The sequence below is a fragment of the Belonocnema kinseyi genome, chromosome 2 (genome assembly GCF_010883055.1).
Source record: "Belonocnema kinseyi isolate 2016_QV_RU_SX_M_011 chromosome 2, B_treatae_v1, whole genome shotgun sequence".
In the NCBI taxonomy this organism is placed as follows: Eukaryota; Metazoa; Arthropoda; class Insecta; order Hymenoptera; family Cynipidae; genus Belonocnema; species Belonocnema kinseyi.
Genome location: NC_046658.1, coordinates 100,071,142 through 100,083,525, shown reverse-complemented (window position 1 = coordinate 100,083,525; position 12,384 = coordinate 100,071,142). Strand labels below are relative to the sequence as shown.

The 12,384-nt window shown below is 30.7% G+C and overlaps 1 protein-coding gene across 1 annotated transcript in view; it reads left to right on the top strand.

Annotated features, from left to right (window-relative positions):
- Positions 1–877: 877 nt before the first annotated feature.
- The window catches only part of LOC117168093 (homocysteine S-methyltransferase-like), a 13,613-nt gene continuing 2,106 nt past the window's right edge, over positions 878–12,384 (top strand). The window contains exon 1 of the mRNA XM_033353460.1: positions 878–1,342. Coding sequence (XP_033209351.1) covers positions 1,028–1,342 — 315 coding nt within the window. The 5' untranslated portion in view covers positions 878–1,027. The remainder of the gene's footprint in view (positions 1,343–12,384) is intronic.

Sequence of the window (12,384 nt, the reverse complement as noted above, 5' to 3'; positions counted from 1 at the left end):
AAGATAGAAATGGATTCACTTGAATAGGAAAATAGGGATTAAAAAAGATTGAAAAAATTTAAGATTGCCCAACGGATAGAAAAGGATAGAGGTGGATAAGCTGTGGATTCATTTAGATAGAAAGATTGTGATTCACGAAGATAGGGCTATCTTATATTTCAAAAAAGATAGAAATCGATTCACTTGGATAGAAAAATGGGAATTAAAAAAGTGAGATGTAATCTTAGATGGCCTAACGGATAAAAAAGGAAAGAGGTGGATGATCTGTGAATTTATTTAGACAGAACTAATGGAATTCAAGAAGATGAGGCTATCTTAGAATTTAGAAAAGATACAAAAAGATTCAATGAGATAAGAAGATAGGGATTGAAAAAGACAGACAAGATTTTGGACTGCTTTACGGATGAAAAAAGATAAGCGTGGACAAGCGAAGGATTAATTTAGAAAGAAACACTAGAACACGGATTGGGAGTGGAAAGAAAGGGATAAATGTGGATAAGTGGCGGATAGACATGGATAGGAAGATTGTAATTCAAGAGAATAGAGGTGATTGTAGATTGGAGAAAGATAGAAAATGATCGAAGGGATAGCCCTGGGATCAAGATGGATACATCCGTTCTTTCCATTTCAATCTTAAAGATAGAAAATGATTCAAACGCATAGAGACCCTATCCATTTATTTTCATCAGGGTACTGTAATTAGAAACGAGTCACGGTTAATTGAGTATACTGCTGGGGTGATTAAACTTATCTGATGAAAATTGTGTTTTATTGGGGATTTCGTGAGCCTCCTCGTGATTTTCCAATTGAATGTGCCTTCGCTGCATATTTTATCTTCTCGCGGTGATGAGTGTTGGACTTTGGAATAATAAATTATCATAATTTTATTGAGGGGACAGTAGAGAGTCAGTGTCGCTGTCTTGTGAAAGTTTGTGCAGTCTGCTCTTAAAGGCTCATCTTGCTTCTCATTTAATTAGTTAATTAATTAATTAATTAGTTAATTAGTTATAGTGTAAAGTGCTTCGAGATGGATGTCAAGGTACTCGACGGGGGTTTTTCCACTCAATTGTCCAAACACGTGGGCGAGAGGATCGACGGTGATCCACTCTGGACAGCCAAGTTTTTGGTCACGGACCCCCATGCCGTTCTCTCGACTCATTTGGATTTTTTGAGAGCCGGTTCCGACATTATTCAGACGAATACTTATCAGGCGACTGTCACCGGATTTGTCAAGTATTTGGACATTTCGGAGAGAGAGAGTTTTAGCCTCATTCACGATGCTGTTGATCTGGCCAAAAAAGCTGTGGCAATTTACACTGAGGAAAATGAAGATGCTCATGTGGTGATTTATTGTGATTGTTTATTGTAATTGTTTATTGTATTTTTTTTATTTTTTTTTTATTTATTTTTTTTTATTGTATTTTTTTGTATTGTATTGTATTGTAATTGTTTATTGTAATTGTTTATTGAATTGTTTATTGTAAAGTTACCTGGGAGAATTTTAGGAATCAATTTTTAATTCATCTTCATGTGCTTAAAAAAACGTACTTTCAACCAAAACGATGATTTTTCTAACAAAAAACGAATTTTCAAGAGACTACATTAATGTTTAAATAAATAGTTGAATTTTCAACTGAAAAATATCAATTTTTAATAAAATAGTTACGTGTTTCACTAAAAGTGATACATTTTCAAACAAAAAAGGATTATTTAAATTTTCAATTTAAGTGATGAATCTTCAAATCGAAGAGATGAATTTTAAACCAAAATAATGATCCTCCATAAAAAGTTATTATTTTTTAACTCAAAAAAATTAATTTTCAACAAAAGCAATGATTTTTAAACTAAAATAATGGAATTTTTAACTGGATTAGTCAGATTTTTAGTTAAAAATTAAATTTCAAACAAAAAAATTAATTTTTAACTGAAATAATTCAATTTTCAACCTTAAAAAGAATCCTCTTTAAAAAAATCTTAATCTTCAACGAAATATATTAATTTTCGACTAAATAGTTGAACTTTCAACTAAAAAAGATTAATTTTCAATAAAATAGTTACATTTAAAATAAAATAGAATTATCAACCAAAAATTGAATAGTTCAATTTTAAACTAAAGTGCTGAATCGAACGAATTTACAATATAGTTGCGTTTTCAGGTACAAAAGATAAATTTTCAAACAAAAATTGGAGACTTAAATTATCAGTTTCAAAAATTAATTTTCAACAATAGTGATTAATTTTCTACTAAAATAATGGAACATTCAACTGGATTCATTAAATTTTTAGTAAAAAAAATTATTCACGCCAAAAACAAACAAAGTTTCAACAAAAGAGATGAATTGTCAATTAAAATATTGAATCTCCAACCAAACAAATTATTTTTCAGAAAAAGGTTTAACTTTCAACTAAGCACTGGAATTTTCAACAAAAAACATGTATTTTCAACTCATTTAGAATAGTGAAATTGAAAAAAGAGGTATATACACAAATTTTTTTAAGAAAATGTTTTAATTTCCAACTAAAATGATGAATGTACAAGAAAAAAATATCAATTTTCAACCAAAAATTGAATAGTCAAATTTTTATTTAAAAAAAATTAATTTAAAAACAATGAATTTTCAATAAAATAGATCAATTGGACAAAAATTCATTTTCTACTAAACTGGTGAATCTTTGACTCGAATAGTTCAATTTTTGAACACAAAAACATTTCTATATAAAAAGTCAAATTTATAAAATAATACATAAATTTTTAAACAAACTCTCACATTTTCATCAAAAAAAGATTTGTTTTCATCGAAAAATTGAATAATTTAATTTTTAGTTTAAAACTTAATTTTTAAACAAAAATACGAATTTTAAACAAAATAATTTAACTCGTACCTGAGACACTTAAATTTTTATTTAAAATGATTAATTACAAAAAATACAATTTTTGAACGAAACAGTTACATTTTCGTTTTAAAAAATTAATTTTCAACCAAATTGGTCTTATTTTAACAAAAGAAATAAATCGCAATAATGAACCTTGAAACAAAAAAATTAATTTTCAACTAAACTTTCACCAAAGCAGTTGAAAGTCCAACAAAAAAATTGTATTATTAAATAAATTAGTGATTCTTTAACGAAATAGATTAGCTCTTAGATTAAATAGTTAAATTTTTAGTTAAAATGATTAAATTGTAAAAAATACGAATTTGCAACGGAATGGTTAAATTGTCAGTTAACAAAACTAATTTTTAAAAAAAGATGAATTTTTAACTAATATAATGAATCTTCAACTGCAATATGTGTTGATCTTTAATTTAAAAATTAATTTTTACTGTAAATAACAACGAATTTTCGAAAAAAGAGTTAAATATTGCATTGATATAGTTAAATTTTCAGTTTAAATAAATAATTTTGAAAAAACGAATTTACAATCAAATAGTTAAATTTTCGACCAAAGAGAGGAACTTTCAACCAAAAATGATTTTAATTTTAAAATTCAAAACAATTGAATTTAAGCCATCAGACTGTTAAATATTCAAGTCATTAAAAAAGATAAATTTCGACTAAAAAAGAAAATAGTTAAGTTTTGAGATAAAAAAATTAAATGGAAACAAACAAAAAAACTTACTTTCAACAAAGACGGTAAATCCAATAATATACATTTACAAATGAAAAAATATCATTATTTAATTTTTTATTGCAATTTTTTTTAATTTAGACACGCTTCCGAAAAAAATCCCTATTTCCATGTATTTTTAGGGCAATAAAAATTTCCTGACAATTCCAGATTTCATTTGAAGATTTCCTAATTTTTATAATTCAAGTTCAGAATTTTTCAAAGTGGTCACATTTTGTTTTTGAATCTGAAAAAAATTGTAATAAGCCGGGTTGCCGCAGGTCTGAAAAAACCTGGAAACCGAGAAAAAGTCAGGGAATTTCGTTTGGTCAGGAAAAGTCCGGGATTTATAAAAAATACTTGCAAAAGTCTGAGCATAAATAATAAATTAAAAATGTAAAGTCTCGTTAATAATTCATCTCTTGTTAAAAAAAATTGTTGAATTTAAAATAAAAATGTCTAATTTTTGGATACATTTGTTCTTATTAGTTGCAAATTTCAGTATTTGTTTAAAAATTTGTCAATTTTGTAGAAATTTCATTTTTTTCAGCTTAGTTGAAAATACATTCTTTTTTGTTAAAAATTCAACTTATCGGTTGAACGTTACAACATTTTTAAATCTATTTTTTGTTGTTAAAGATTCATTTTTATTAAAAATTCATTTCTTTTGTTGAATTTATCAAATTAATTGTTTTACTGAAATTTTAACTAATCAACTTGAATATCACATCATTTTAGTTGAAAATAGTTGAAAATTTTTGATAGGTTTTAGTTAGAAATTTCAGTATTTGTTTAAAAATTCGTCATTTTTGTAGAAACTTTATTTATTTGGTTAAAAATTAAACCAGCCCAGTTGAAGATTTAACAGTTTAATTGAAAGTACATCTTTTTTCTTAAAAATTTAAATGCTTCGTTGAAAGTTAAATTCTTTTACCGAAAATTCATTTTTATTTATTAAATAAATATTTCAATTATATTTTTAAAAAGTTAATAACTAACGAGATTACATCATTGTAGTTAAAAATGTATGTCTTTTGTTAAAATTACTTTTTTTAAATTTTAAATTATGTTTGTCAATTTTTTCATTAAATTTTATAAGTTTCCCAGTGGGCACAAAGTTTGGTGACGTCTTCACGACATCGTTACGACATCTTTACGACAACTTCGTTTCGGTATATTTGCAATACAGTAAATACATCGTCAGATCATATGACTCATTTACGATATCGTAAAGACACTTTAACGACATGGACATAGGATGTCGTAAGTTGTCGTAAAGATGTCGTAAAGACGTCGCCAAATATTGTGCTCAATGGCTTTAGTTAAAAAAATTTAAGTATTTGTTTGAAATTCATCTATTTTGTTGAGAATTCACCTTTTGAGTATAAAATTAATTGTTTCTTAAATAAAATTCATTTTTCTCTTAGACAATTTAACTATTTCAATTGTAGATTCATCAGTTTAGTTGAAAATATCTTCTTTTTTTGTTGAAAATTCAACTGCTTGGTTGAAAGTTAGTCTTTTATTAATAATTTATGTTCTTGTTGAAGATTCATTATTTTGTTTAAAAGTCCATTTCTTTTATTGAAACTGGACTTATTTTGTTGAAAATTCGATTAAATTTTGCGTGAAAATTAATTCTTTTCCTAGTACATCTTTTTTCTTAAAATTCAAGTGCTTGCTTGAAAGAAAAACTCTTACTAAAAATTAATTTCTTTGGCAAAAGATTCATCAATCTGTTTGAACATTCATCACTCGTTTAAAGTTAATTTTTTTCAAAATTAAGTTTTTCAATTACAAATTTATCTAACCCAAAAATTAATTTAAAAAATTCTGATCGTTAAAAATTAATATTCAACTGTTTGATAGAAAATACCACTATTTGGTTGAAAATATATATTTTGTAGTTGAAAATTTTGCAGAAAATCCATCCTTTTGTTGATAATGCAACATTTGGTTTAAAAAAATCTGTTTTGGTCGTGGATTCAAATGTTTTTAATTTACAATGAAAAACTTCTTCGATTGAAATATTATATATTTAATTATATATTATATAATTTAATATTTAAATTTATTAATATTATATGTTTCCTTGAACGGAATTTAAAGACAAATTTACAAATGATTAAATCTAGAATCAGTATTATTTTATTTATAAAAAATTCTTATTTAAAATTTTGCAAGAGTAGAATACTGGTTTTTAAATATGAATGCCGACTTGTCGGAAGTGTTGATTCATTTAAACCAACTATGTTACAGAATTTATCAAATTTTCCATTGACTTGAACTCTCTGCGCTGCTAATTATAGCAAGTAAAGATAAGGTGATGATATCTCGTGTTCGTAAATTAGTAAAAATACGGAATAATCACTCAAGATAAGAAAATTTATGGGTCATTGACATGGAAAATAAAATTAATTTTTTCAATTTTTATATTTATATGAAATACTTTATCAGTTATTTTCGTTTTCTCACATTTGAGGATTTTAACCAATTTTAAATGAGTTTCAACTTTGGGACTTAAATGCGATTTTAGGTCTTGAGATGAAATTTATAATAATCCATAAACTCCTTGAAACAAAACGTCTAGATTATTTTTTAACCAAAATTTGTATTCTTAAACTAGAGGATTAATTTTTAATCAGAGATGAATTTTCTACTAAAACGAATCTTCAAGAAAAAACATGACCCATTGGGCACAAAATTTGGCGACGTCTTTACGACATCTTTACGACAACTTTACGACATCCTATGTCTATGTCGTTAAGGTGTCTTTAAGATATCGTAAATAAGTCGTATGATCTGACGATGTCTTTACGATATCGCAAAGACACCGAAACGACATGAACACAAGATGTCGTAAAGTTGTCGCAAACATGTCGTAAAGACGTCGCCAAATTTTGTGCCCACTGAGGAATTTTTAACAAAGTAGTTCTACCGAAAAATTACATCCATTTTTGAACTAAAAAGACGAATTTTTTACAAAGAAAACCTCATTTTCACCCAAAGAACATGAACCCTTACTTACAAAGTTCATGTTCAATTAAATAATTAAACTTTTTTTTAAATATTTAAATTCTTAACAAAAAGAAAATAATTTTCAACAAAAAATGGAGATTTGAGCCAAAAAGATGACATTTTTAACAAAAGAGAAGAATTTTTAAACAAAAAATACAGCATTTTCAAAAAAAAGGTTGAAATTTTCAACTCGAAAATATTGATTTTCAACAGAATAGTTAATTTTCGACCAAATAGATGAATTGCCTACAAGAAAGGGTGATTTCTAGCCAAAAATGATGAATTTATCTACTAAATTTTTGAATTTTCAGGTCAAGAAGATGAATTTTCAACAAAAAGGTTAATTTTCGACCCAATAGAGATATAAACAAATTAATTTGTTCAAGAAATAGTTGAATTCTTAAAGAAAATTAATTAATTTTTTACAAAACAGTAACATTTTTAATCAAAAAAGATGAAACTTTCACCAGAAGATAACAATTTTTAAACAAAAAATATGAATTGTTAACAAAAGGGTGAAATGTTTACTCAAAAATATTGACTTTCAACAAAAAAACGTTAATTTTTGACCGAAAAGTTGAATTTTCTACCAAAAAGGTGAATTTTCAGCCCAAAATTATGAATTTTTAAACCAAAAAGACGAATTTTCGACAAAAAATTAAATTTTCAAAAAATTAGTTAAATTTTCAAAAAATTAGTTAAATTTTTTAATCAAAAAGACGCATTTTCTGAAAAATAGTGGAATTTTTAACTAAGAAATAGTTTTCATCTAAGCAAGAAAAAAATCAATTGTTGAATTTTCAAGCCAAAAATACTAATTTCATACAAAACAGTTAAATTTTCAACCTAAAAATATGAATGTTCAATTAATAAGTTGAATTTTCTACAAAAATATGTATTAGAATGTCAAGCCTGAAATACGATTTTTCAACAAAATATAGAAATTTTGAAGCCAAAAATACAATTTTTTTTTAAAAATTGTATTTGCGACCCAAAAAAATCAACTAAATTGGCGAATTTTTAAGTCAAAAAGATGAATATTTGACAAAAAAGTGAAATTATGGACGCGAAACATTAACTTTTGACAAAAAAGTTTAGTTTGAACCAAAAAGTAAAATTTTCTACTAAATTGTTGAAATTCCAGGCCAATACGATGAATTTTGGCCAAAAAAAGTTGATTTTTTAACAAAACAGTTCATTTTTAAACAAATAGTTGAATTTTCTACAAAAATTTCAAGATTAAAAAGTCACATCAGTAATTATCTACCCAAAAAAGAACATGAATTTTCAACAAAAAGGTTCATTTTCAATGAAAAATTTAATTTTAAAACAAGAACTTAATTTTCGAAAAAAAAGAGTTTAATTCTTAACCAAAAAGATGAACTTTTATACCAAAGGACTATTTTTCAAGAAATAATTGCATTTTCAACGATGACAGTTTATTTTCAACCAATTAGTTGAATTTCCTACGAAAAAAGTTGATTTTTTAATGAAAAAAAAACGAATTTGCAACAACAAAATTTGAATTCCCATCCAATAAGGATGACATTGTAACTAAATAAGACAATTGGAAATTTTGTTTAAAAAATCAAGTTATTTTTTCACTACATAAATACCCAGTGGGTAAAAAATTTGGCGACGCCTTTACGACATCGTTACGACGCCTTTACGACATCGTTACGACAACTTTACGACATCCTATTTCAATGTCGTTTCGGTGTCTTTGCGATATCGTAAAGACACCGTCAGATCATTCGACTTATTTACGATATCGTAAAGACACCTTAACGACATGGACATAGGATGTCGTAAAGTTGTCGTAAATATGTCGTAAAGGCGTCGCCAAACTGTGTGCCCACTGGGTAAAAATGGATCAATTGTGCCCTATGCAAGAATCCCAGCGGAGCTCAGAGAACGTGTTATTTAATATTAAATTCTATCTGTGAATCTCCACTTTGCTTTGATAAGAATCGAACCACAGGGTTTTCGATTGCCGGTTGGGGGCTCTAGCCACTAAGCTACTGGAAAAATCGAAAGAAGAATCTTTTTTTTTTACAGACATGCCATGTGGCGAGGTTTCTCTAAGGAGTCACAGATATAAGATGTAGGAAATCTGTATTATCACCGGGATGGTAAATGACTGATCAGATGAGAAACTTATCACATTACGCATGGACCTAGGAAACACGGGACTAGGCATGCCATTCTAACTTTGGCGAGCGAGGTTGAATCCACGGGAGGGGGGAGAGTCGCCATCTTACGATGTGCCATTTGATTATGCGCACGAGCATTTTTGCCGACAAACTGCATGAAAATATAAACATGTGGGCGCTGCCATGTTTGTCGCGGGACTTCAAAAGGTGGCGGACCTCCCCCCTCATTGCATCACCCCTGCAATGGCATGCCTAGTCTCTTTTTTCCTCTGTCCATGACATTACGTGAAAATAGATCTTAAATCGATAGTGTAGATATCTATTTTCACGTAATCTGATAAGTATATCCCTGTCTTTTTGAAGAAAACCTTACTATATGGCATGTCAGTCAGTGCAAAAAGATTCTTTTTTCGATGCCTCCAGTAGCTTAGAAAAACAAAACATTCTGAATTTGATCGGCCATTTACCATTCCGATGATAATAAAAATTCATGAATATAGGAAACACGGGACTAGGCATACCTAGGGACCCTCTTGTAAGGGACGCGCCGATCGGGCAGCTGGCTGCGGATTGGTCGAGCGAGAAGAGAGAGACACTTCCGTTCCAAATCAAGATACTATACCAAAATTTACCAGACCTTCGCGCTTCGGTATGCGAATAGTGCTTGTTGACATCTTAAAGTGGTTAGGGGCCCTGTAGTGAGAGATCCGCCAAACAGGCAGCTGAGTGCGGATTGGTCGAGCTTGAAGAGAGCGATACTATCGTTCCAACAGCAGATACTGTACAGTTATTGAAATTTGATATAGCTTTACGCTTCGGTACCTTCAATATACTTAGTGTTCGTCGTGTTTGTTGCCGTTTAAATATATCGCGCCTTCTACCACTGGCTCCAACTTCCGTTCCAACTCCTCCTTCCACATAGCCTTTGGCGCGGCCCTCACTACAGGGTCCCTAGGCATGCCATCCTAACTTGAGCGAGCGGGGTTGAATTCACGGGACCTCCCCTCATTGTATCAACACCGCAATAGTATACCTAGTACCGTGTTTCCTATGCCTATGTAAAGATTAGTGTTGGATCGTTAACTGACATTAACAGTAAGGGTTGAAATTTCTGGTAAGGTAGAAGAAGTTCTCGGGTAACGACTGGTAACAATATATTTTTTTAATTTTAAGACTGAATTTGAATTGCTTATTGCTTTTTCGTTCATTTGATATAATATTCATATATATTTGACACATTAAATAACTTGGGGAAAAACTTTCAAGTTTAAAAGTGTTCCTTAACCTCTACAGTGGGACGTGGTTTTGTTAAAAAAATGTATGTGCACATTATTTATTACAAGAGGGGGACGATGTCGTGGGGACTAAAGCGTAGGCTTTGGACCCACTCCTTCGGCTTGCGGGTTCGATTCCCGCCTCGCACTCTGGAAGAGTCTCGGTGGCCCATGCGGTGAACACTAGCCTAGCAAGGGAGTTGTTCATCTCCGGAGAGTCGTGGGACCGGTACCTCTAGAGAAAAAGGTGTTTTCTCTAAGTACTTAAGGCTGTTGCTCTTGGTGGTTCGGAACCCACCTTAAACTGTAGGTCCCCCTTCCACCACCAAGTAAGTGTGTGGAGGATATGTAAAGGAATAGAGAAGGTGTAAGAAAAATGTAAACCCTTAGGGGACACATTAGAAGCTTCCATTCCTAATTCCATTATTTATTACAAAAATATTGATGCTTTTAATTGTTCACACTTTGCAAATTAAGTACCCTGGCGGACCGAAGGAACCGAATGGAGCCTCTACAAAGTCCCCGTAAAGACCCCATTCGGCTCCTTTTAAAAAACTAAAAAAAAAGCAACATCTTTTAAATTGTTGAAATTCAGATTCTACGTTAACGCCAACTTCAAACGCATCATCTTCAAGTATTAGTTAACAGGCGTTATAGGTCTTATCTATTTTTTAAACTTTTTACCGCTGCAAAAAAGAGTTTTGCGATTCATCCGTCAGTTTCCAATAGAAAATTTAATGTAGAATCCGAATTTCAACAGTTTAAAACTTGATTTTGCTGGTTTTTTGAGTAATTTAAAAGGAACCGAATGAGGACCCAATGGGGTCTTTAGGGGTACTGTGTAGAGGCTCCATCCGGTTGCTTCGGTCCGCCAGGGTATACAGCAAATACGTGTGTGTTTTTATATAAAAAAAGTGTATGAAAAACATTTCTTGAACATAATGTTACGAAGGGTTTCTAACCTAATCTGCTGAATCGTTATGGGCGTTTTGAACCCAGATAACAATCGTGCGACTTACGCTTCAAGCACGCATGCGACCCATATCTCACGCAAAAGGTAAGCACATTCGGCGACTAAGTGATGGGTATGTACGTGCGTGCAAAATGACGCGCATTCAGCCATCACTCATGTTATTTCGTTGTAGTCCTTACTCAATACATATGAACAATATGTCAATAATATTTTGCATTGCGCAAATTCGATTCAGTTGAATCAAATTAATATTTTATTTCGAATAAATTATTTATGTATCTTATTTCAAATATCTGTATTATACATATTGTTCGTTACTTTTTGAGCCTGTATTACTTTGCGTGCCATGAATTATGTTGAAACTGTTAAGTCTAGAGGTAAACAGAGATATTATCGACACCATAAGAAAAAGTTTCTAGAAGAAGGAAAATATTAATGTACATGCTTCTTGTCTGGTGACGAAGATGAATTCATCTGAAAGGGCACATTTTTTCCGTTTTCAGACAGTACCCAGTAATATAATTATTGTTTGCCAAACTATTGTTAGAATTACTTTAAAATAATTTATTAAAATCCAGTGAATGAAACGATATTTCCAATAAAAGACACACTACATTCAAAGAACGCCACCTGTATTCGGCACTTCATCGGCACGCGTGTGGCTCGCGCTTCACCGGCACGTATGAGACTTTCACGAGGTGCGACACGTATATCACGCATATGCGGACACATCCGTTTGGTGAACTGTTTGACACGCGTGACGGTTTATTCGCACTTGCAAGGTGGCCATTTTAGTGATTTTGACACAAAACTGGTGATTTTCAAAAGCGCATTGTGATTTTTTTTTCAGCGTTTGTGTTATGTCACAAATTGGTGATTTAAGGCAATGTTTAATGATAAATTCGGTGATTTTGGAAATTTTTGGTTCTTTTTGCTCCATTTCAACAACAAATTGATGTGCTTGATGTGTTCCTTGCTTCCCAACTTTGGGATGTGGAACGCCACTTCTCATCCTTGGCTCCACGGGTTGCTTTGCGTATCCAGGGATGGGGAGTGGAACTTTACATGCCAAAGCTGGAATCGCCGTATGAGTTCATTTATTGTCGATTAAAGGTCTTTTCATACCCTTGGTTGCCGGGTGTGTCATGTAGCCTGCCAGCAGAACTACATAATAGTAAAAGAGACAGATCATTCTGGTCGTTTTCTATACACTGTTGCGGTCTCTCTGTAGGCAGGCAGCCTGCAAGCAGACGTATAAAAAGGCCTTAGTTTAATCGATATGTTGAATTGTGGTCGCCGATCGTTTGACCAGTTTCGGGTTGTTGATCAAGACATGTCACATGGAAGATTGTGCAAGAT